At 32.6% G+C, this 26,497-nt stretch overlaps 2 protein-coding genes across 5 annotated transcripts in view; one reads left to right on the top strand and one right to left on the bottom strand.

The window, feature by feature from the left end:
- Positions 1 to 1,925: 1,925 nt before the first annotated feature.
- Positions 1,926 to 21,936, top strand: LOC138931862 (probable multidrug resistance-associated protein lethal(2)03659). 3 transcript variants are annotated; one of them, XM_070293054.1, is made up of 16 exons: positions 1,926 to 2,144; positions 2,412 to 2,572; positions 9,189 to 9,306; positions 11,018 to 11,299; positions 11,416 to 11,846; positions 12,253 to 12,409; positions 13,342 to 13,544; positions 13,724 to 14,253; positions 14,415 to 14,629; positions 14,814 to 15,032; positions 15,182 to 15,368; positions 15,459 to 15,635; positions 15,772 to 16,228; positions 16,386 to 16,761; positions 17,026 to 17,722; positions 18,337 to 21,936. In XM_070293054.1, the coding sequence occupies exons 3-16, from the start codon at positions 9,230 to 9,232 to the stop codon at positions 18,475 to 18,477; spliced, it is 4,149 nt and encodes a 1,382-aa protein (XP_070149155.1). In that variant the 5' UTR covers positions 1,926 to 2,144; positions 2,412 to 2,572; positions 9,189 to 9,229; the 3' UTR covers positions 18,478 to 21,936. The 3 variants fall into 3 exon arrangements, with proteins under 3 accessions (XP_070149155.1, XP_070149156.1, XP_070149157.1); XM_070293055.1 differs by lacking the exon at positions 2,412 to 2,572; XM_070293056.1 differs by lacking the exons at positions 1,926 to 2,144; positions 2,412 to 2,572 and having other exon boundaries at positions 9,237 to 9,306; positions 11,018 to 11,039; positions 11,125 to 11,299.
- LOC138931866 (single Ig IL-1-related receptor) overlaps positions 21,252 to 26,497 on the bottom strand; it is a 197,421-nt gene continuing 192,175 nt past the window's right edge. For both annotated transcript variants that reach the window (XM_070293062.1, XM_070293063.1), the window contains exon 7: positions 21,252 to 26,010. In XM_070293062.1, coding sequence (XP_070149163.1) covers positions 25,535 to 26,010 — 476 coding nt within the window. In that variant the 3' untranslated portion in view covers positions 21,252 to 25,534. The remainder of the gene's footprint in view (positions 26,011 to 26,497) is intronic.

The raw sequence follows: 26,497 nt of genomic DNA on the forward strand, positions 1-26,497 counted from the left end.
TTATTTAAATATTTACGGATATATTTCCAATAATTTTTTTTTTAAGTCATTATAATAATAAGTGAATTGTATTGTGTTAAACTTTAATTCGCATTAGCGATTGGTGTTTAAAATATTAATTCGGTTAAATATTTACATTTTTAATATCGCGGAAATTTTTTAGAATCCACGGACTTTAGCAAGTTTGGATATTAAAAATTGAAATATTTAATCTAATTGAAATTTCAAATATCAGTTGTTAACACGAATTAAAATATAACACACATACATTTTGCTTATTATCATATAACGATTTAATGAGAAGAATTATTATTAAAAACGAGATTGAATAACAATTCCTCACAAAAGTGATGGAAACTTTTGTAAGGATCCGTAGGAATCGGTTTAATTCGTATGAAGAGACTGAACGAGAGGAGGGAAAGGATGAAATTTATTTTCTCTAATAATAAGTATATAACGAAACAATAATAGGTAATTAATAATTAAAAATTATATAGAGGAAACGCGGTATTAGCTTAGCGAATAACGTTATGTTAAGTTAGATATATGTGTCTAGAATAGGAAAGAGAACCAATTGTAATATGCTAACAAAATCAGATAGAAAATTAAGATGTACATAAAACAATAAATATGCTAAAAAATTAAGATGTACATAGAGAGTTGTTGGTAACGGATAGAATAATAAATAAATGCGATATATATGAGGCAAATAATGCGTTTACAACCAGGAAGAAACGAGAATTTACCCTTAGATAAAAATTGTTAGGATAATATTTCTCTCTGCAAAGTATCAATGTATAACATCGTTTTGAAAACGTATAAATTTTCTTTTTTTTTACATATAAAGAGATGGCAAAATTCACTTCGATAAGTGCGGGATCTCTCTACTAATATAAGACTATTCGCTCATTGATTGAAAATATTGACATCTTTGTTCATTAGAGAATCGAATCTGAAACTTTTTCTTTCGGGGAATTGCTCTCAACATTAAGTTACTAAATTCTACGCTAATTCTAATATATGTTTTCCTTGCTATATATTTAATAGCTTTGCATTTATACGAAATTGATGAAAGAGTATATTCCAAGAAGTTTTTGTGCATGATTGTTCTATACATTGATATAAAGTATTTTTAAGTATTATAATTTATTTAAATATTATTTAGAGTATTATAATTTTTTTAATATTTAAAGTATTATAAACTATTTTTCGCATTACTTATGAATGAATAAAATATCGATATCGACAATTTATTTATATAATTTGTGTATAATGCTAAGTTTTAATAAATTCTTTAACTATCTCAGAAGTCAAAAAATTCGAAAAATTCAAAGGTTTTGGGAAGATAATTAAAGAATTTATTATTATATTATATAGTTTAATATAATTTATCATAATTTAACAATCCAAAAAAAAAAACTAAAGAAAGAATCTTGTGGAAGTTTTAATGAAATTATAGCGATTTGTGTATCACTAACATTTTCTACATATATATTATTCTTTAGGCTTATATAGAGAGGTATCATCCCCAGTGCAAAGTATTATGATTACAAAACTATAATTTTTTAAGAAGATTATATTCGTTGGAGTTTGCTTTTCGATTAACTAATACAATCGCGAGTGTCCAAAATTATACACGTAAAAATTAATATACAAGTCGGAGAAAAAGATTTATCTTTCTTTGACGTCGTAAAATACTTTAGCAAACACAATACTTTTTATTGGCGATACAACTAATATCATGTAAATTTTTTATTATAAAATTTATAATATAATTTCAAATATATCCCTCCTCTTCGTTCGCGATTTATCAACCATCGATTACGAGAGATTGGCTGAAGGAGTTTACGCGAAATTTCACCGCGTGGCGCTATCGGAAGCTTCTAAAGGTGGTGAAAACCGCCGAGGGATCTCCGTCTCGCGCAGTCTTCGCGGGATCAACGGTGGATCTACGTCACGTGTCGCGTTAGGGATGTCGGGATGACACATGCACGCAACCGTGCAGTCGAGTAAAAGCTTTACGTTCGAGTGGATGTCATCGTCGTCACTGGGACTATCGCACGCCTTATCAGACAGGAACGTTATGGGATCTTGATAAAGTATATACATCCCCCTTCGTCCGGAGCAAGTAGTTTGACCTTAAGGTAAGTCCTCCCCCGCCTTCCCTCTCAATCGGCGAAATTATAATCGCTAAGCGTGATTCAGAGAATCCGAACCAAAGTGAACGTAGTTACATAAAAGCGCGCATTAATTTTTAAGAGAATTCGCCCGTCTTCTCTATTAATTTTAAATGATATTCGACGATATCTTGTTTTTCGATTTCTCTGCTACTTTAATTTAATGTTATAATAGATATAATATATATGTGTAATTCAATATCTATTGGATTCATAATAAATTTTTTTTTCTAGAAGTTTGACAAAATGTGAGAGGAGCGGAAAATGTGTTTCCGGTAAAATTTAACGCCGGGGTTTGATTATTTTAACAAAATAAAGATATATATTCAACTTGTGCCTGTGAAGTTAAATTGGAAGAAGAACTTTCGAAATTGACACATTGAAAAAAGGAGGAGGTATGCTTGAAAAGCAAGATGTTGAATCATCCTAACTGACCTGTTATTCGTATTTTTTCCTTTCCGCCTGTTATGTAAGCCCCATTGTGCTCCTATCGATAACTATGTGTCCAATGTGTCCCTCGTGTCGTCGGCGCATGAGTCGAAATTCCCATACTTGAACGAGTCATTTCGGCGAACATTAGCGGGTGTATCAAATTACAAAGTGATCTGTCAAAATATCTGCATTAACGATGAATGTTTACACACGATTCTTTGGATGAAATAAAGTGTCTCTCCGTATATCTGTATGTTCAACGAGCACGCTGGATTTGCTTTTCCCAGACAGCATACAATATTTATGAAATATGTACGAAATATTTATAATAATTATTTGAATATTTTATAGATATTTTTGTGACTTTAACAAATCGTAAACATCATAAAAATATTTATAAAAATATTGAGAAATATTTACAAAATATTACTATAAATATTTATTTTTTACTTACCATAAATATTATATAAAATATTTAATCTATATTTTAATAATATATTGAATCAAGTTTTTATGATTTCTTTTAATGTATACAAAATATGTATAAAATATTTATATAATATTTAAAAAAATAAATAGTAAAAAATATTTATAATAAATAGTGTGTTATCTGGATTCGTAATTATTCTGTAAGCAATTAGGTTTTGAAGAAGTTCAATAAATCTTAAAGAAGTCTTAAATATCCACTCACACACGTATCTCTCTAATTAAATGTCAAAACAAATCAATTAAAAAAAATATATATATTTTTTCTCACTCCTTATTTATAGTTTTCAAGAAATTTGTTTGAAAATTGTTTATGACTTGTATATTATTACAGTAGAAATTTCCTTGATTTATTAAAATATTTTTTATTTAATAAATAGATGAAAAGGTATTAATAATTATATGATTAAATAAAAATTTTGAAAGATATTAATAATTATATGATTGTAAATAATCGAAAATAAGAGAGGATTCTTGAAAAGAGTGAGAATCTTGATAAGCAAAGCTGTGGAGACTCAAATAATAGAGATAAGAAAATCTCGATTTTCGCAATATTGATGATGTAAATGATGCTAAAGCTGAAATTAAAAGACGCTTTATTCTCACTCTTACCTCTCAATTAATTCTTAATTTATTATTATATTATACAAGAGCTATACATTTTTTATTTATCGCTTGCGTAAAAAGAAATTTAATTCTGAAACAATAGATAAACTAATTAGAGTAGATAAATTAATTACAACAGATAAGCTAAAATAACAGATACAAATAATTGCACACATATAGTATACACACGTTTTGATTATTTTATATATGTATATAACAATGTATACACATATATAGGGTAGACATAAATGCCGGATCAATATTGAGCGAGTGATAAATGATTTGAAGAGATAGAAGATGATGAGAGACAGTAAATATTTCAGCTTATTTGATCGCTTGTCCTTGTAAATGTAAATTGAAACTAATATCATTTATATATATATATATATATATATATATATATATATATATATATATATATATATATATACCAGGTATAGTTATCTAAAAAAGATCTGTATTGTGTGTTCGCATTTTAATTTCAATTTTATATAGCATCATTTATATTATACAATATTTTCTTATCTCTATTTGAGTCTCCGCATTCTTATTTATTACTTTTTTTTCAAAAAACCTCTCTTATGTTTGATTATTTATAATATTAATTATGATTATAAATATTTTTTCATTTATTTATTAAATACAAAATAATTAATAAATCAAGGAAATTTGAGTATATATTTAACTAATATCTTAAAAAAAAAAAAAAAAATTCTGATTAGAAATATATAAAAATTTAATCTTTTTTTAATTTAAGTTTTCTCTTAAATTTTATTAACAGAAGATATTTTAATGAGCTGTTCTGATTTTAATTTTCTCTGTCTCTCTATCTTCCTCTTTCTTCCAAAATACATTTTGACACCCGTCTCTTTCCTGAACTAATTTATGAAATTAATGGTGTCTTTCATTAAACAAAAAAGCCAAAGGCGCGTCAAATAAATCAATAACGCTATCTTTATCAACGCGATAGAAGAGAAAGCGTTAACGCGTAACATGATGTTCAAATAAAGTTACAATTCATATCGGCCGTCGTCAACAATTAATCTTAATTGAGTATTATGTAATAATTTGAGAGAGTATACTAAGGGAATAGGCGCGAGGGAAAAAAAATGTGTCTCAAATCATTTTCCGCTCGAATGGATTAACGATATCTATTATTTTATTAACGCGCTTTATTCATTATTAATTAAAAAAAATTATATAAAAAAATAAAAAAAATAAAATATAATAAAATAAAAAAAAACATATAACAATGTAATATAATTTAAAAAAATATTTCTCATATAGAGGGAGACATTCATCAACTCTATTGCGAAAAAGATAATTGAGTAACTCAATAAAAAATATAGATCAGTGAAGAGTGATGAAAAATCGCGGGAATTGGAAAATTTCGGATTAATCGAAATCGCGCAGATTCGATTAAGGATATATCGGAGCTATCTTAAAATAGTACAACATTGATGAAAATTGGTGAGATCGTTCTTTACGTCTTTCTAATATGCTAAAAGAAAGATCACATTAATTCACTAAACCGTTAATGAATTATTACGATTTTAATTTTTGCTCATTTTTTTGTAACAGGCTCAGCTTTTTGTTTGTTTATTACAGCGATAATTTTTTATTTTTTTTTTTCTTAATTTTCTACATTCTTGTTGCACAACTAAGAATTTAGAATTTCGGGTACCTTTGTCTACGATTGTATCTCCAATACATCCTTAAGAAACTTAGGTAGTTATTTTTTTAACGCGCACCGAAAGAATACACTATGCGACTATCGTGCAACTTTGTCTTCTTATCGCAATACAACTGTCTGACTAATTCCTGCATTTTTGTATGTATTACAATGGCGGTTAATTGCTCCGACAATATTCTGATAACGCTCGGTCCCAAATGGATTCACCGATGGCAACAATAGCATCTTACAATGACACGAGAAATCGGTAGACAAATAGGATCAGCATTTTGAAAAAAAAAAAAAAAAAATTGAAAGACCGTAGAAAATTGAGAGACAACTTAATTTCAATCCAAGAAAGAACGTTGTCAGTATATACTTATGTTATCGTAAGTTTATTTAATTCTATTTAATCTGTGTAAACAATGTCTGTCTTTGCTATGGATAAAAATATCTTTTACGAGAAATATCGTATTTCAAGGAACGTGATAAATATTTTTCTTGCCTCAAGTAATAGGGTGTCTCTCCCTAGAAAAATATAGAAAACCTGGAATCCTTGAAATTTTTTGTATCTGGGGAAATCCGGGAATTCTCATGGAATTTTATCGGGATTTGAGGAATTTAAAAAAAAAAAATTCTCTGACAATTTTGCTCTTATATTGTAAGCAGTCTGCGATCCACCGATAAACCAAGTTGTGAATTATGTATTTAAAATATATCATAAATATATATCTATCTCCTTATTTATACATATATTCAATCTTGACAAAATATTAAATATGCGGTATATATCCTTTATTTTAATTTTTAGCGATGAAAAATGAAAATGTTATGAATATGTAAGTTAAAGATTTTTATCTTAACGAGAATTATTCAGTTTTTTTCCAGTGCATTTTTATAAACCCAGCATTTGAAAGCTTAAGATTTAACTTAAACTTCAGCTTTGTATTTTTTCTTCGTATAAATGAAAAACATTGGAAAATGAATAGAATAAAAGAACTTATTTCAGAAAATCGCACCAAAAAATTTGCGTTTTGTAATCATTGTCATCGGTCCAAAATAATAATTATCTACGAAATCTATCGCGTATTGTGGCTTTTATTAACTTCTTAAGACGTTGCTTTAACATCTGAGAATTTTTTAACATTTATTTTCTTCGTCCTCATTTTCGAAATATATTTTCACAAGTGCATAAACATGCTCGAAAAATTATAATATTTTTACATTGTTTTTAGCGAAACTCCAAGCCATTATATCGTCTCGACCGTGTTTATCGCAATTTCATTATCGAAAAAAAAAAATATCATATACCATGTATCCGTTCTGTGATTTCGTTTACAATTAACTCGATGTATGCAAGATCGAAATTCTATCATTTTCTAAATGCGTCCGTTTACATTTTGTGCCGCATCCAAATCAGAAAATTGATCTTGACATAAAGATATTTTGAAAGAAGCGTTAATTTAAGAAAATGACGATTTCTAGAATCTTTTTTGTACAATTTTTAAGGAGGTAATATTATTCGCGGGGAGCAAGAAAGTTTTTAAAAATGTGATCGATTAACGAGATTTATAGAAATCATCGCGGTTTCTCCACGTTTCCTATCTGTTAACAACATCACAAATCTTATCTGTGATCATATTACAATCTAATCTATAAAATACATTTGTGAAATCCACCGAAGTTGTAACATATAATTCGCTAATTACTTAATATTTGGTAACAAAATTTTTAATGGATTTGTTATTCGTCGAGGGCAAATTAAATTTGCGCTGCGATCTGTCAAATTTCCCTGCGGGAATCTTCGCGATCTTCATCGCGTGGGTTAAATTTTCCATGAATATGTCTCATACAGTCTTCCAGGTAGTAAACCCTTATGTACATGTCCGGATAGAGACGTGACAAATAAAGTTTTGATAGATACATCGATGTGTCTTAACATCCGAATTTGTTAGAATACTTAATAATAATGCTTAGACAGACTTCTTCCAGCGAGAATTTACATATATAAATTTTTTTTTTTTTTGCTTACTTTTAGAATATCCAATTTCGATGACGCTTGATTCATTGCGGGAATTCTCGCGTTTAACGAGGTAATTGATTTCTCCGAAACATTAGCGTCCACATTGTTGGCTTGAGAAACCGTGATTATTAATTTATCAAGCTTTAAATAAATTAATAGATAGTAAAATTAATAGAAATTAAAATAGTTAGAATAATTAAAATAGTTAAGTTAATGTGAAGTATATTTAGATACTTGTATCTATTGTTCAAGAAATATGTTTATAATTTATTAATGAATAATACATCAGTTCTTTATGTAAACGATTCTATTTTAACTTGGCCATCTTAATATTGCATTTTATATAGTTAAAGATAATCGGTTTATTTATGATTTATGTAAATTTTTAATTTTTTTACAATATTAATATAATATTATTAACTACTTAAATAAAAATTTTCAGCTTAAAACAAATTTTTTTTTTTTTTAAATTTGTGGGAATACTTGCGGAGCTCTCTCCAAATTTTAAGTAGCTGCACGTGTGCATGAAAACATTCGTAGATCATATCTGACATAAAAAATCCCAATTTTTTCTCATTAAACATTGTTATAGCTATCTGGTATCCAAGCGTTTCTTTCAAAATTTCAAAAAATGAAAAAGATGGCGGCTGGTGGTGTTGAAAAAAAGTTTCGGCTTTTATGAAAAAAAAAGTCCATTTTTTTTTTAATAACAAAAAATTGGGTATCTGATTTAAAAAAGGCAGATGCGGAATTTTATTAGAAACTCGCATATAAAATTCGAAGTCAATCCGTCGAACGTAGCCCGAGTTTTCATGCTGTGTATAAAAACATAAATCTGCAAATATTTGCATAACTCGAAAAAAAAAAAAAATTTTTTTAGGCTGAGTATTTTTATTTAATTCTATTAATATTGTAAAAAAATTAAAAATTTTTATCAAGTCGTTGCGCTGCAAAAAAATCTAAAAAAAAATCTACCCAATTTTCGAAGTTTCAAACGGGTATGCCCCCTTAAACTACTGATTTCAATTATAGCGAGTCTAAGAGTCGTAAAAGATTATTATCTTATCTATTTAAAAAAAAAAAAAAAAAGCAACTACTCGCGGGTTAATATTGTGTAACTAAAGTTGAAGGTAATTAACGCGCTGATAAACGCCGCAACTATAAGCAATAATATGAAATTTTATCAATATGTAAAAGAAGAATGTCAGCGAGAGAGATTATAGATATAAATTACAATAAATTATAAATTAGGAACTTTTAATTAGTTACAAAGCATTTCGAAAAAAGTATTAATGTAGAAAGAAAAGTATGAAAACGAGAGAAAAAAAGAATCGAAATGAAAGATATTTACATGGAAGGTGGGAACATTATCAGAGGCAGAGGATCTACAGTTTTATCAAGCAGCTACTTTAGGTTTCATAACGAGATGTAAGAACGCGCAAGTACAAATTACATAAAAATTATTTCGAGAGATCGGATATGTGAAAACACACGCGTCGCGCAGCTGATAACGTGCTAAATCGAGGAGCATTTAGATTCATTGCATGCGTGTAACGGTGATAAGATATCAAGATACTTCTAATTTTTTAATTCTGACCTCCATTTAACGAAAAAAAGAAAAAGAGACGGCGCGGAGAACCGCGCGAAGATATACGGTGTGAATGTCGATCTATCCTCTCCTCTCTCCCTTTGTCTTTTGTGGCCTTTTTTTTTGCGCCGAACATCCTCGGATGTTACCCAATCGCCACGTGCAAATATACATCCGTATATGAGAGTTTATTATATCTTACAGAAGAGCCTCGAGAGTGAGACGGTGTCATCATCATCATCATCATGGATGGAAAAGTGCAAACCGAGAAAGTGAAGAATCCTAGAGCGGGCGCCAATATTCTCAGCGCGTTGACGTTCACGTAAGTGAAAAGCAAGACAAATGTCACTTGATACAATCCCTGACAAAAATAAGAGAGGGAGAGGAAGAGGAGAGGAGATGTTGGTACAGCAAGAAATCGACAGTATAATGATATTTTGATGGCTTCTCGTGGACGTGAGTCTTCTTTATGAAGCAACGAATGATATCGGTCATCGTGTGAATGAAAACGCGAGAGAATCACACGCAATCAAGACGACAATTTTAATTTCCTTAGAGAATCCGCACGCAAGAGGCAGATTTAGATTACGATAGATTTAATTAGAATTAATACAACATATTCTCATCAAAATGATCTTTTACACTTCGATGTAATCTCAGACGTTTCCATTGAATGAAAAGACGGGAATCGAACAAGAGGATGACGATGATTTTAATTGTTTTAGATAGAGTCGAAAAGTTTACAATTATGTATTATTAAATAATTATATATGTTATTCAAATTATATATATTAATAATTATATTATCAAATTGCAATGGGTTTTATTAGAATTAATTCGACATTCTTGTCAGATTTTTTTACACTTCGATAATGTAATCTCACGTATTTTTTAAAATTTATAATATAAGTAATAATATTGAATTTTTCATATCGTCGATTTACGGAAATATTCGAAGAGATATGATATCATCTTCCGTTTTAATTATAGCTCGCGCACTATCATAGAGCGACTAGATATCTATATATTTCCTAAAGTAATCGATATTGAAGACAAAAACAGATCGATAAAAAATGAAGTAAATACTCCTTGTTTCCTACTTTGTGTGTGATCATCTTAATATTAGAAATATAAATAGTACGTAGTAGAAATATTTAATCGACTTATTGAATGTGATAAGCGGGCTGTGAGAATTATCTTTGAATCGAGAGCCGCCGATAAGATGCGAATAATGTCTCTGGACCACCCTTGCACTACTTTGTTTAGCGAATTGTTTTTTTCTTTAGTTCTCTATATTTATACTCCGCAATGTTTGCGTTATCTTCTGCCTTATCGATTTTATTTTATTCGGATAATAAGAAATCAAGTGCACTCTTAATATGATTTAATCTGATTCATATTTAGTTCTTATCATTCTAATTTAAATTCAATCTTTTTATCTAGCAATCATGATTTAGATTCAATCTCCGAGTAATATTTTTACGAAAAGTCGTTTTTCTTGAAAAGCTTTTTCGATCAGATACATTATTGAGGATTATTTTGACAAAATCTAACGACCAGAAAATGTTTTCATATTTGAATGGTGTATGAATTTAATGAACAGATTAAGAAATATCTTTAATAATTTCTTTTTTCCTTGAAATATTGTATTAACCATCGTTATCATATAATGTTCTATCATAATAATTTAGTGGTTTTTGAGAAAGTACATTTTTTAATCGGTGCATGATCGATAAAATATATTTTTTAATAATTTTTGATTCTATAGACGTCGGATTTTGCAAAAAACACTCTCAATTTTTAGTTTCAAGTCTGCATTAAATATCGACATCTTCGATTTCTGTTAATCTGAAATTAAAAAAAGACAGACTTATCTCGCGAAACAAACTACGAAAATAATATCTTGAACGAAAGATAAGAGACGTGGAATATAATATTTGAAAGGAGGAAGGATGATATTCGCACGAATTGGATGAATAGTGGACGGTTTGTGCGAGTAAAACGTGTAAACGCTTTGATTTTTTTCTTCGCAGTTGGGTCCTACGCACGTTCTGGGTGGGTTACCGCAGAGATCTCGAAGTAACTGATCTATACACACCCCTTAAAGAGCATACAAGTGGTATTCTTGGTGTTAAAATAGCGAAAGCCTGGGAGAAAGAATGCGAGGCGTACAAATGTCGACTGGAGATGAATGCGAGAACTGGATCCCAAAAGAAGGTGAGCGAACCCAGTTTGCTGAGAGTCATTATCAAGTGCTTCGGCTTCAAGGTCCTGCTGTATGGAATACTTCTGGCCGTCATGGAGATTTTGCTCAGGTACGAGTGTTAGACACATAAATAATTTAATATGTAGTTTAAGATAATATGAATTTTTTATATCGCGCACAAATTTTCTCGCATCTAATGACCTTTCTCGCTGAATACTGACGCAGGCTGTTGCAACCGATCTTTCTGGGCCAGATGCTACGATACTACAATACCCAGGAGATTGACGAGTTCCACGCTTATTTATACGCGGCCGGTATCATCCTATGTTCCGCCGTCAATGTGTTCGTCATACATCCATATATGATGGGAATCCTGCATATGGGCATGAAAATACGTATAGCTTGCTGCTCGCTCATCTATCGCAAGACGTTAAAGCTGACTAAGACCGCGTTGGGCGAGACGACAATTGGACAGGCAGTTAATTTATTATCCAACGATGTCAATAGGTTCGACATTAGCATCATATTCCTCCATTACTTGTGGATCGGACCCTTAGAGACTATCATTATTACGTTCTTCATGTACTACTTCCTTGACATCGGAATATCCGCTATCATCGGAGTCGCCTCTCTGCTCATGTTTATTCCTTTGCAAGGTGAGACGTACTCTTCCAACTATTATTAATAATAATATTCGCGAGAAAATTACGAAACCGCAAAGTCTCTCGACATAATTCAGCGAGTAAAAAAAATGATTTAACGTATACCTATACGTGTATCTGCGAAGAATAATTGAGATAAAAGAAGTCGGTAAAAATTTGTATTGTATTTCGTGAGAATCGTCGTGATTTTGTGATTGCATTTCTAAATCTCTTATGCCGATTTTATATTTTGTTCTATTTTCTGATAGTCCTAATAATAAAATTATAATAAATCCTGTGCATTCTTCTATTTTATTAATATATAATATATTGTTTAATATATTCGACGATTATATATACATAAGACACTCGAGTTTTTTTTCTTTTTTTATCTTAGCTCCTTGATTTCGAAATTTTTCAGGATGGCTGGGCAAAAAATCATCTGAGCTGAGGTTAAGAACTGCAATCAGAACTGACGAGAGGGTGCGATTGACAAACGAGATTATTAGCGGAATTCAAGCTATTAAAATGTACACCTGGGAAAAGCCGTTTAGCGCGCTCATAGAAAAAGCGAGAAAGTGAGTATTGCCATTTATGTTTTTTACGCAAGTAACGCGTTTAATTGTGTTATATATATATATATATATATATATATATATATATATATATATATATATAATCATGCGTTAAATAAAGAAAAATTCAAAACGCAATCTCATACTTTCGTTAACAAAAGCGGAAAGTACTTAAGAATTTAAGTGATTAATACTTCGTTTTTTCTTCAACAATCTGTTCCGCTTTGAATCATCATAAGCTAGCTGTTGAGAGTGAGTCGGCACTTGCTTTGTTTTTATTTCAGATTATTTCTGAAATCACTATTGATACAATCAGATAAAATGATAATAATCGAAAGCAACAGCGACCTTTTATTACTCAATTTTATCGCGTCTATATTATCAAGAAAAAAAAATATATATCTTTAATAGAAAATTTATGAAGATAAAGAATTTTGCTCTTTAAATATTTGCTTTGTTTTTTAAATATTTTGAGAATATTGTGTGTGTGTATATATAAATATATTAATTTAGAATGTTATATATAAATAAATCTAAACTCTCTTTTCGAATTTAAATCTAAATTGCCTACGAAACCAAAACGTTGCCTGCGTTACATTCCTAAAGTTTAAGTAGGCGGAAACCATTAATTCTCAATATCGAATAATTCTGAGTTTAATGAACTCCGCACTCTGTCATCGAAAATAAATTATCAATATTGCGACAATTTTCATGCACATGCGACGGTTTACCGCTATTTAAAAAAACAAATTAATTAATTCACACACGTATTTAATCGAGATGTCTACACCTTATTTTATTTCGGTATTTTCGTTGGGTCGTACGCTTCATTGGAGCAGGTGGCCATATTTTTCGCGGATCGAAAAAAAAATAAACAGTTTTTGAAGAGAGAAAGCAAAAAAGAAGGAAAAAAAACAGACACAATTTGTTCACAGAAAGGAAGTCAACGTCATCCGAGGGACGTCGTATATCAGAGGTGTCACTATGTCATTCATCATTTTCTCCACGAGGATGTCGCTGTTTATCACGGTGCTAGCTTACGTGTTATTCGGCTTCAAGATTACGGCCGAAAAAGTGTTTATGATAACCGCTTATTACAACATTCTGCGTACAACTATGACCGTTTTTTTCCCGCAAGGTGTGTATGTATATGTGACGAGCATAATTAATTAATAATACTTGAACATTGACGAGCTTACAGCATTTTTTCCCTTTTTTTTATTTCTTTGTTTCTTTCTTGTTATCTTTCTTTTTCATCCTCACTCTCTTGTTCTTCTGTATGCATTTTTTCTATCCTTGTTTTTTCTCTTTTTCCAGGAATAACGCAAGTGGCGGAGGCGATGGTGTCTATAAAACGCTTGCAGAACTTTATGATGTATGATGAAGTGACATCTCCCGAAACCAAGACAGTGAAAGGAAAAATAGCGAAGGAAAAATACAAAGAAAATGTGAATGAGAATTACGAGGAGAACGTGAACGAGAATTACAAGAAGAACGCGAATGAAAACTACAAGGAGAACGCGAATGAAAACAATAAAGAAAACGCAAATGAAAACTACAAGAAAAACGCAAATGAAAACTATAAGGAAAATGTGAAAGGAGATCTGGCCAACCAGAAGAAGAGCGATCGAGTGACTGCGGATCAACCGGGTAACGAGTACTGTGTTTCCATTGAGAATGGTAGTGCCAAGTGGCTGGACTATGAGACGGAGGACACCTTGCAAAATATCAACATTAAGGTACGTCCAGGTGAATTGATCGCCATCGTTGGCCAAGTTGGTGCAGGCAAGAGCAGCTTGATGAACGTCATCCTGAAGGAACTGCGTTTGCAGCAAGGTTCCATTCAGGTATGTGTACAATTCCTTTTTGATAATAATGTTAAATTAAATAAACTTGAATAAGTAAACGTGATAAACAAATTTTGCTCGAAGAGGAATAAAATATTTAATTATTTATTAAAATATAATAGAAAATAATTTTATCATTTTTTTAAACATTTTTCACACAGATTAATGGCAAAATTGCCTATGCCAGTCAAGAGCCGTGGTTGTTTGCTGGATCGGTGAGACAAAACATTTTATTCGGACGAAAGATGAATCAGGTCCGATATGATCGCGTGACTAAAGTGTGCCAGTTAAAGAGGGACTTCAGCTTGTTACCTTATGGCGATAAGACGATAGTAGGCGAGAGGGGTATTAGTCTTTCCGGTGGCCAGCGTGCAAGGTTGGTTTCCTAGATTATACCGCTAAAAAAATTTCCTTAAAATAGAATTGAATGTTAGTCTCGTACAGAATCGGTTTACAGATTACGGCACAAATCGCGTGTTTATGATTTTCTTCTCGTATTATATAAATAAAAAAAAGGCTTTATATATAAGTGTGTATATGTATATATTAATGATTATCAGAATAAATTTGGCGAGAGCTATTTACGCCGAAGCCGACATATATCTCATGGATGATCCTTTAAGCGCCGTGGACGCGCACGTGGGCAAACACATGTTCGAAGAGTGCATGGACAAATATCTGCGCGGAAAGACCCGTATTCTTGTGACCCATCAATTGCAATACTTGCATAACGTCGGCAGAATTATTGTTCTGAAGGACGGAGCCATCCAAGCAGAAGGGTACGATTCTAGAATCTTCCTTTCTCTAATTATTTTATCCTTTTTATATCGATCAACAAATCTTTGAACGAGAATATAATTTAAAGAAATATATAGAATATCGTAGTACATCATTTCATCATTTTCTATGGATAATTTTTGTTTATCAGTACTTATGACGAATTGGGCTCTATGGGAGTGGATTTCGGTCGGCTATTGGAAAATCAAACGCAAACGGATGAGAAATCTTCTCGACCCCCTTCGGCTCCTGTTAGCCGAAGCAATTCGCGTACAGGCAGTATTACATCCTTGAGCTCTTTTATGTCAATTGATACTAGCAAACAGGAACCTGACGAGGTAATTCCAATTATTGCATAATCTGAATTTTAATATAAATTGTAATGTTATATAAATTAATATACAATATTAATCTTGTTAATTTTTTAGGTGGCCGAGATGCGAACAGTTGGCAATGTTGCCGGTAAAGTGTATGGGGATTACTTTCGCGCTGGCGGCAATTGGTGCATAATATTCATAGTCACTATGCTTTGCATATTATCACAGTTAGCAGCCAGCGGCGGTGATTTCTTTATCGCGAGGTGGGTCGACATCGAAGAAAACTACGTAAGTATAATTGTATATTGGTTGAGATAATTGGCGAATGTGTAATTTCTCTTTCAAAAAATTTGAGAAATCTAGATTTCGGAAAACTGTGTAATACATACTTCAACGACTCGCACGACTTAATTTACTTTCGCAGGTGAATCAAACTAAAGACGGCGTCGTGGAAGATCCGAGGAGTCCTCTCACGCGCATACAATGCATCTATATTTTCACAGCGGTGACCGTGCTAACGATCGGCGTGACTCTGATGCGTTCGTTCGCCTTCTTCAGGGCGTGCATGCGTGCCTCCATACGACTACACGATCACATGTTTCGCAGCATCAGCCGCGCCACAATGCGTTTCTTCAATACTAACACATCAGGCCGTGTGCTCAATCGCTTCTCTAAAGACATGGGCGCGGTGGATGAGATACTGCCTACCGCGCTCATCGACTGTCTACAGATTGGCCTGTCATTGCTCGGCATCATCACCGTAGTTGCCATCGCGAATGTTTGGTTGCTAATCCCCACTCTGATCGTCGGCATTATCTTTTACTACTTAAGAATGTTTTACCTGGCTACTAGTCGTAGCGTCAAGCGTCTTGAGGGCATCAGTGAGTAACTTACTCATTTTACGATAAAAAAAATGGATAGATATAACTTGATCGAGAAAATAAAATAGATTAAAGTTAAATCTATCGCGGATTTCATTACATTGAGTGTAAATTCTTCGAATACTGTAAATGAAATGTTCAACCTTTTTCTTCTTAGCTCGCTCACCGGTCTTCGCTCACTTAAGCGCGACTCTTCAAGGGCTACCGACGATCCGCGCGTTCGGAGCGGACCAGATTCTCACGAAAGAATTCGATCGTCATCAAGATCTTCATTCGTCTGCGTGGTATATCTTCATTGCGTCCTCACGTGCCTTCGGTTTCTGGTTGGACATTTTCTGCGTGCTATATATCGTGCTGGTGACATTAAGCTTCCTTGTGATGGACAAATATGCTCGAGGCTCGATGGAGGGTGGATACGTAGGCCTAGCGATTACCCAGAGTATCGGCCTCACCGGCATGTTCCAATGGGGTATGCGCCAGAGCGCCGAGCTGGAAAACCAGATGACTTCTGTAGAACGCATCCTCGAATACAGGTACGAGTGTCTATCTTCGTTTCAGATTTCTTTATTCTTAAATTTCTAATTTTTTTCAATTTTTACATGTTTGACATTTTGAATCTTTGAAAGCTTTGAATTTTTAGAATCTTAGATCTTTTCATTTAAATCTTGTATTTTTTTCCAATCTTGATTTTTTCAATATCCACGCTTTTGTATCTTATATCTACATGACTTCAAACTCATAAAATTCATTTAAATATATGTTTAATCTCCAAACCAAATACTTCAACTCTTTTGCAGCAAAGTGGAGAGCGAACCTCCTCTTGAGAGCGCCCCTGATAAAAAGCCCAAGTCTGAGTGGCCAGAAGAAGGCAAGATCGAGTTCAAAAACGTGAATCTACGTTACGCGCCGTTGGAACCGCCGGTATTGAAAAATCTCAGCTTCGTCATCTTTCCGCGCGAGAAGATTGGTATTATTGGCAGGACTGGTGCCGGCAAGTCGTCCCTGATTCAAGCTCTTTTCCGCCTGGCCGACGTAGAAGGCCCGATCGAGATCGATGGCATTGACACTAGTGAGATCGGTCTGCACGATCTGCGCTCCAAGATCAGCATCATTCCGCAGGAACCGTTCCTATTCTCCGGTACTCTGAGACGGAACCTCGATCCATTCGATTCGTATCCGGACGACCTACTGTGGCAGGCACTTGAGGAAGTCGAATTGAAGGAAATGGGCCTACAGGCACATGTCAATGAGGGCGGCTCCAATCTTAGCGTCGGCCAACGACAGCTGGTTTGCTTGGCGCGTGCCATCATCAGAAATAATCCGATACTCGTACTGGACGAGGCGACCGCCAATGTGGATCCGCGAACAGACGAACTCATTCAAACGACGATCAGAAAGAAGTTCGAGAAGTGCACAGTGTTGACGATCGCTCATCGGTTGAACACCGTTATGGACAGCGACCGTATCCTGGTTATGGATGCCGGCAAGGCAGTGGTGAGTCAATTTTTTTATACATCTTCCTTTTCATTTAGATGGAATAAATTGTTGAATCAAATTCTCGTTTCTATCATTTAATTATTTTATAATCATATATGAATTTATTTATTCTTTCGTTTTTTCGCTTATTCTTGCTCGCTCTTTCATATAGTAAAATAAAGTAACTATATGTTGGAGATATTTGAATTATTTATATATGATTTCATTTGAAAATTTGTTGGTCATTTTTATGATATCTTTTTGACGTAATTCTTTAGGTAAAGAAGCCCGATTGTTGAATTTCTTATTCTATAATCGTGTATAATACTATAATTATGCATTTATTGTATCATTAACTCTCAAATTTTTAATTATCTCTCGAACTTCCTATTATTTCGGGACACAAAAGAGATATTACTTTATATTTGCCGCTTTTTCTCGTTCTACAATATAAATAAATGTTAACAGGAATGAACATTTTCATCACACCCAGTGTATATATCTCATAAATATTTTATCGAGTCCGCAGTATGTATCGAGCTATCTCGCCGTGAAAAATACGGCTTTCGTAACAAGAGTGGATCGTAAATCTGTTGTTCTCTCCTCAAAGGCAAACTTTTTATCGTACGTAGGAATTCGATCATCCTCACGTGCTGCTGCAGAAGGAATCAAGTTTTCTGAAGAGCATGGTACAGGAAACCGGCAAAGCGATGGCGGACGCCCTGGCCGGTGTTGCCCGCGACAGCTACCTGAATCGCGCGACTACGTTGTGAAAAATCCTCAATGTTAATCTTTCGACAGATGACTTCTAAGAAAGATTCCGTCTATTCTCTTGTGAGAATTATCTTTGAACGGCTCTCAAGATTTGAACGATTACGTTAAAGAGAAAGAAACAGCTAAACTCGGTCTAAGAATTTTGGATTCTTAGAATTTAGAAATGTATCGGAAATCTTGGCACACCGAAAGTTAACAAAAGTATCGTAAAAGACAGGATTTTGGTCTCCGTATGTATAGAATGTAGAATATAAAAGGTTCTTAAGTTTGAAAATTTCAAGAATTGAAAATGGGAAAAGCGAAGAATAAATGTACCAAATGATATGTCGATATTTGGAAAGATATGTTAGAATTTAGGCAAAGATTTAGGCGTCAAATAAGTTTTGAACGAAATATAGGATGTAAAAGAAATGAAAGAGAAAGAGAGAGAAAGAGAGAGAGAGAGAGAAAAAGAATCAATAGATATAAAGAAAAGTGAAAGATTATGTACATAACATAATCTAGGATTCTGGATTGATGGATTCAAGAGGGAAAATGGAAAAATGTTCAAGGAGGGATTCAGATATATAAAGATCCTTGCAAACTCGGAAACGCGCAAAGAGGACACAGAGAACCGGTGAAACTTTTTCGGCAGGGATTAATAAACCAACAAAATCGTTTTTTACTGCAAGGTGCATAGACTCGTCCACCTTGTCCAAGGTATCCCGTCAGGAAGAATGAAGCTACATAATACGTTTTGGAATATTGATTTTTTAATCGTCGATGATTAAACGCTTTAAAAAATATATCATTTATTTATATCTTTTAAGTAATTTCAATATCTTATTATTTTTTAAATAATTTTACATAAACAAGATTTATCTCAGTAAAATATATAAATAAAATATTAGGGCGATTTAAATGGATAATAATTTGAAATATATATAAAAAGAGCTAGGAATATAAATCCGAGAAATTTGGAGAAGTTGTAGATCATAAGATTGAAACCTCTTCGATTAATCGACGGATTTGAGGACCAGAAATTTTGAGATATATATTATATGTTCCTTCATATTTAGAATCTTGCGTGAATAATGATTTAAATAATTTAAATTAAGGATTTGATTAATTCTTCAGATATTCTTAAGGATATAATTGCTCCAGGTGAAATTATTCTTAAATTTCATCTCTTGACATCTTTAAGAATTCCTCAAGATTGGAGAACCAACAACTTAAGACAAAATTGTACTTAACGTTAAGGAAAAACAGATTCTACTAATTTTTATATTCATATATACTTCGAGATATACACGGTGTTTAGCAAGAAAGAAAAACGAGTGACACAATACTAAATTCGTGATTCATCTCTCGAACGCGCCTGTAGCCCTCGTTTTTTCGAAACAACCCCGTGTGTGTATCCGTAATTATGCAAGAAATGCGCAATATTTCTCCTGTTACATTGATGCTACAAGTATAAGGAATATCAACAAAAGGAGAGCTTTTGCCACTGCTCTATATTTAAACGAAATACTTAAACACGAACAGTTATTAAAAAAAACTACGTTTTTTTAGTGCTCTATTGTTATTTTACATATTATTGTATTGTTATTATTATTAAAATAACGAAGCGCATTGTACTCGATCTTTATGTAAATAGTGCAAAGTCAAAAAGCAAGGAGAATCAAAGTAATTTAATGCCTTTTTCGACGATCGATTTTATACTGATCAATTTTTTGCTGTGATTAGAAAACGAGACACTAACATACGTATCGACTTTATTACAAAAATAATTTTTGATCCTCTTTTTTAAATTCTTCTTCTTATTGATATTTTTAAGCGGCAACGACTTCAAACGTTACTTTAAACATAGTCAAACTTTTTTAAATATTGTATAGTCATTATATATTTTAATATATTAATAATTATATATGTACAATATTATAAAATATATATATATATATATATATATATATATATAATATTCATTATTTAAATATTATATTCAAATAATTATATGAAAACTGCGTTCTAATTATTGAATTATTATCGTAATTATTTGAAGCTACTGTTACTTGGAGATACTGATAACAGGACGAAGAATTAAAGAGGACACAAGCTTTTCACGAGGATATATCCTATACACTATACATGAACGTCCGTATTCTAATCGTCGTCATCAATATTTATTATATATGTAGATAGATGTATTGTACTCTTTTTTTAAGATGAAAATGCGAATTACAATATCGTACTTAAAAGTGCCTATTATATTGTATTAATCATTGTAAACGAAATATAGATACAAATTATTATTTATGTAAATAATCTACGTTATCATCTTGTTGGGCATGCCATATATAATCCGCTTTTTTATAATTTTCTCTTTTAAATTATAGAACCATATCTCGTATCTATAACAATTATGTTATTACAAATATTAATTATGTCCCCTTTATACGGCAGTGATAATTGAAGTCGACATAATTAGAACTTATTGTCGATACAGAACATAATGTTTATGTTACTTTCCTTTATAAGGAGATACATCAACTCATGTTATGTTGAGTTGAATAAATCTTATAATAAATTCTTTATCTATCTTATGAGAAAAATAAGTTTATTAGATATATAAAATATTTATATAAATAATAAATTAGAATCACATCTTGAGAATCCAACACAAATCGAAGGATCGATTAAAAAAGAATTCAAGATAGCAATATTCTGTAGATTATGTAGATTGGTAAGTACAATACATGCAGAAGACATTTGAGATGTTTTATTATTTATCAAAATACATGAATCCATTTATTTAAAAAGATGGTCGAATCACTGAACGAGAATAAAACGAAAGAATCAATAAATAAGATTACAAGAGAATTAATTACTTATCGAAAAATACTAATTATTTTCGATAATTAAAATTAATCAACGAAATTGCGACAAGACACGCAGTGCTTAAATCTAAGTGGAAAATAAAATAAGTATAATAAAATGTAAATTACAATTACATTCTCTTTAAAAAAATTGCTCTTATAGGATCTGATTATTCCCTAGATAGGACCTAGATATACACGGCATATACAAAGAATTATTCTTACGTCACAAAACATATGCTCCGCTATAAACAGTTAGAACATCTTACACGTGTAAACGGCTTTTATTACTCGCGCCGTCAAACAATCGATCAGTCATAATCAGACGCACGCTAGATAAACATTTATCTAGAATTATACACGTACGATCCCAACTTGTTCGTCTTGTCTCTTATCGATTAAACTATTTATAGTTAAAAAAAGGAGAGAGAGAACGTACGCGAATCGCGCTACTTCTAAGAATTCTAGAGAGACTTTATTGTCAAAATACAAAGATTAATTGATTAAATAAGTAAATCATTCGCTAATCCGTCTTATCGATAGCGACGAACAATGCAACGATAAGACCAATAAGAAAAATTAAAAAAAAAAAAGACAAATAAACGGTTCATTTGTGAAAGGGACACATCTGCTCTTTTGTCAAATTTGAGAGAGCGAACTGTAGAAAAATCTTATCAAAAATTAATAAACTTATTTAATCTTATTTTATTATTCTTCTTGCTTATATTAGATGTTATTTAATGTTTAAAAAAATTAAGAAAATATTTAGACTACTTTTTTGAAAGTTTTATGAGAGATGCAAGTCTCTAATTATATATTAGAAATTTTTGATAAAAAAACGATACTCTTTTTAATGATTTAACTTTTGGAAACGATGTTTTGGCGAGCCTTTCGAAAAATTGTTATTTCTGGAATGACCAGTTTGTCTCGCATAGTGTTTCCTATACATACGCGAGAGAAATACAAGTCTATTTTCAAAAAAAAAAAAAAAATCAGAGTCCCTCTACGAAACGCACCGTTCAAATGTAGTTACTACATCTATATACTCTGCTTACTCGGCTCGCGATTATCCTTTGCAAGGGTCCTTGCTGGCATCCTCGGCGAGACGAGTACACTAGTGTGTCGTAATACTGACAGTAAAGAGAATAATTGCTATCAACGTTAAAAATTAACCTTCCCCCTAATTGTCTCCTCCCCTTTCTCCTTCCCGCCTCACACTCTGCCTCCTTTCCTTCCTCTCGCCTAAGTTACAATTATGAATCACGGTTACGATTATAATTAATACTTATCTTCTATTTTATTTTTATTGTTTTTATGATATTTTTGTCATTCCTCGTAGCATACAACTTACGCAAACATTCTGAATTTTCGAATTTCCTGCGCTGGGCCCTAATTCAATTTTCTGGAATAGGACTGACAATCGCTGATATAGCTTTGATAAAAATGCGATTGATAATGGAATTGTTTCCTGGTTACAGTAATGATTTTTACATTCGTAAATAAATTCAATAATAAAATATTCGTCATAAATCTATACAATCGCGATTTTTACACAAAACCAAAAATATTCTAAATTTAATTTATGAAAAAAATTAAAAAAATATATATATTCAGATGAAAAATTCGGAAAAACGCGAAGAAAATTTGAGAAAAATATCCCTTCTTCAGAGAGATGAAAACGTGATAACGATTAGCAAGCAACGATTACTGACACTGATTGTGCGCTCAGGGATGTCCAGGAATATTCGGTATGGAATACATCTTGTACGCCTACAACATATGTATATATATATACACACACACATATGTATATATATATATACATATAAAACAGTATAAAACGCTTACATATTAATGTCCCGAGGCAGTTGACGTATATTATATCGAACGATAATGCGGAATTATGCCGTTATCGCTCGCGATAAACCAGCTTTTAGAGAAAATGTCGCGCAACTGTGACATGTCAAAGTGCAATTCCGCGCGATTGTATAAACCCTTTAACCAGAATTCAAATACAATTTTAACTAAAAATTCGCGCGAGTTATAAAATATATAAGTAAATATAATTTACAATTTACATCTTATATATTTAGATAAACATTTCCAGATTTTCGCCACGCGTATCAAGTGCGCAAATATTTAAGTACTTAAACAAATACTTCTTTTCCATAAATCTCTCGAAACAGGAATTTAAAATCTTATTCACTAGTTAAAGGGTCGATTGATTAAAATGTACGCAAATTTGTACATATAAATAAAACGCGGCTAGCTAAATAAATATAGATTTCCAATATATACAAAGAAGAGTAACGATAAGCACAATGAGAAATAAAAAAGAAGAAAAAAAAGAGAGAAATGACGGAACGCCGATAATAAAATTCTTATCACGCGCGCGAGAAGGAAGACTGCGCATTTCCATCTTTTCATTCTTTTCGTCCATCAAACAGTCGGAATGTTAGGATAATCGAATCGATTCGTCGATTGTGTAAAGCAAATTCGCTTTTTCGGAAAATCGCGCGCAAAAAAAAAAAAAAAAAAAAAACGATCAGATTTTTTAATCATTCATACATGAAATTTTTACGAGAATAGTGATGTTATTTAAAAAATAATGTAAAATTTCAAGAGATCCGAGGATTTATTAATCTCTGAAACATCTACTTATCTCAGCGATTTCATTATTTTAACCTGATATTTTATTTTCGTTGTCGTAATGTAATCAATATTCGAGTCTGTCATAAAACAATTAAACGGAGAAAATCGATGAACGAAAATTTGATGTTTCAATTTCTTTTAACATTATTTCATAGTCAATGATATCTAATACAGATTCTTATTTTGGGATGTTGATTTCTGAAGGAAAGTATCTTTTATTTATTATATTATATTTATTTATTTATTTTTTTTTTTTTTTTTTGATAATTTTCAAATTTGTTTTCAACACAGAACTCCAATCAATTGGCAGAAGTAATCTTCTTATCTTAAATATACAAATTTCAAAAAATCGTACAAATAAGAATCACAATCGAACAAAGAAACAAGATGTGACATTAATTGAGTAAATTCACTTTTAATAACCAGTGAGATATTCGCTAAAGAACTCTTTCTCTCTCGCTTCTTTTGCTGTCAGAATGTTTCTACGATTTTCACACTTTATTAAAAATTCAGTAGACGTTTGACAATAAAAAATATACGGAAGTCACTCCACGCTTTTAATCTTTCTGTCGTAATTTTCGCGAATGCAAATTCACGCTTCGCGTCGTCGATTAGTCAGACGTAATCGAGAACAGTGTTGCACCTCGCTGAAATACATAAATATCCGTTTAGATGTTTTCTTTTACTGCATTCCGTGCCTATCAACTACAGGATGTTCTAAAAAGAAATAGAGCAAATTCGTGTATATCCAGAGATTCCAGAGAGTAAAATCTAAATGTTGAAGAGTGTAAAATTTTAAACTAAAAAATTCAGAAGAATCGAAGTTCTAAAAATTTATGTGAAAAAATTTCTGTTTGATTTTCATTTTTTTTTTTTTTTTATGATGCGTGTAGCTGTTTTCTATTGTGCGATAATAAAATCGAATTTGCTTTCCAATCATATGATATGGTTTGTGACGAGAAACATAGTTATTATATGATAACATGATAATATAGAGCTACAATGTGGCTCTTTCATGTTTCTCGCGCGATAATTCGAACCGCCAAAATCAAATAGGATTGTACATTTTAATGTCAAAAATTTGATTTTTATTAAACACTCAATGACGCACAAAATGTCATTCTCACATTCTTGTCGCACGCATTTTATAAATCGCGCCAAACATTTAAGTCACGCAATTTTTTCCGAAAATCGTCCTTTTACGGGATCTCAGGTGAAAAACAAAGGAGTAAAAAGTTCCGGAAGAGAGGAGAAAGCTGCAGATTCTCGCGCAAAATTTACATAATCGCAATCGAGATCGTCGCACAATTTTTGCATCGAATCGATAATTGAGGACCAAAAGATCCTTCTCGCGGGATCAATCCTCGAATCAGGACACGAGCGGACATCCTTTGAACGACAAGGATCTTGAGAGATCCGCTCGCGCGAGATCCGAATCGAGATCGAGCTCCTCTCGATGTCGCGATTATCGCGAAAATCGGTACCGAGTGATTCCGCTCGCGCAATGATTGCTCGGAATGAACGGGCCTACAGAGGAGAGCCGAGGATCCTAAACAAGGACCTCGAGACTCTCGCGCGAGCGGGCCTTTTGCTGTCCGCACTTGCCGTTAGCCTGCACTATCATAGCCACCGATTGGCAACCGGTCTCGGACGCCATCGGTCGCATCGCCGGCATCGCCAATCTGAGCTTGTACCAGAACTTGCGACCGCCGCTGCCGAAGGAAGCGGTGCCCCCGTTGCCATTACCGGCGTCGCCGCCATCCTGCTGCCAGCACAGGATCGTCAATCGATCGAACGAGATCGCGTCGACGTCGCGACGGTCGCGTCGCGACCGCTTCGCGATCGTCATCGTCGTGCTCGGCAGGCTCTTGAGCGAGATGACAATCGTCTTCATCGGCAACGATGACAGTTGCTTCAGCGCCGCGCCGACGCTCGCGTCCGTCCAGATGTTGCTTAGGGATGCTGGGCTCAGCACGACGATGATCCGCCGAACCGCGTTGGCGTGCGGGCTGATCTCCAAGCTCCCTGCAACACAAATGATACATTTATATTAAATAAAAAAGATGATATATTTATATTAAATTTAAAAAAAAAAAAATATTTATATTGAATAAAAATTATAATAAATTAGAACTTCATCGATATTTTCTACGAAAAGTTTTTCGATCTTCTTAAAAAAATGTATCAATTATTTTGACAATAATGTAAGAGAGAAATTTTGTCAAAAATTCAGGATAAAACATTGATTGTTGGAATCATTATCGGAATAATGATATACGAAATGTGAAGAAGAGAGGAAAATCTCGGCATAAACCTCAAATTTTCATCAGGAATGTCGGTTACCATACGTATATGTCGGGTGTTCTTTCTTTTTTTTTTGCTTTTTTTTTTAAAACGTATATTCCGGGTCCGATTACAGAGTCAACTCTCCGGCAGAGTGCTGAATTTTGCACGTACGCTCTCGCTTTTTCCGAAGCACTCTGAAAATATTGTCCGCCGGCAGAGCGGACGG

Source organism: Polyergus mexicanus, unplaced genomic scaffold (genome assembly GCF_030449975.1).
Source record: "Polyergus mexicanus isolate NDT 795.1 unplaced genomic scaffold, iyPolMexi1.0 SCAF_3, whole genome shotgun sequence".
Lineage (NCBI taxonomy): Eukaryota > Metazoa > Arthropoda > Insecta > Hymenoptera > Formicidae > Polyergus > Polyergus mexicanus.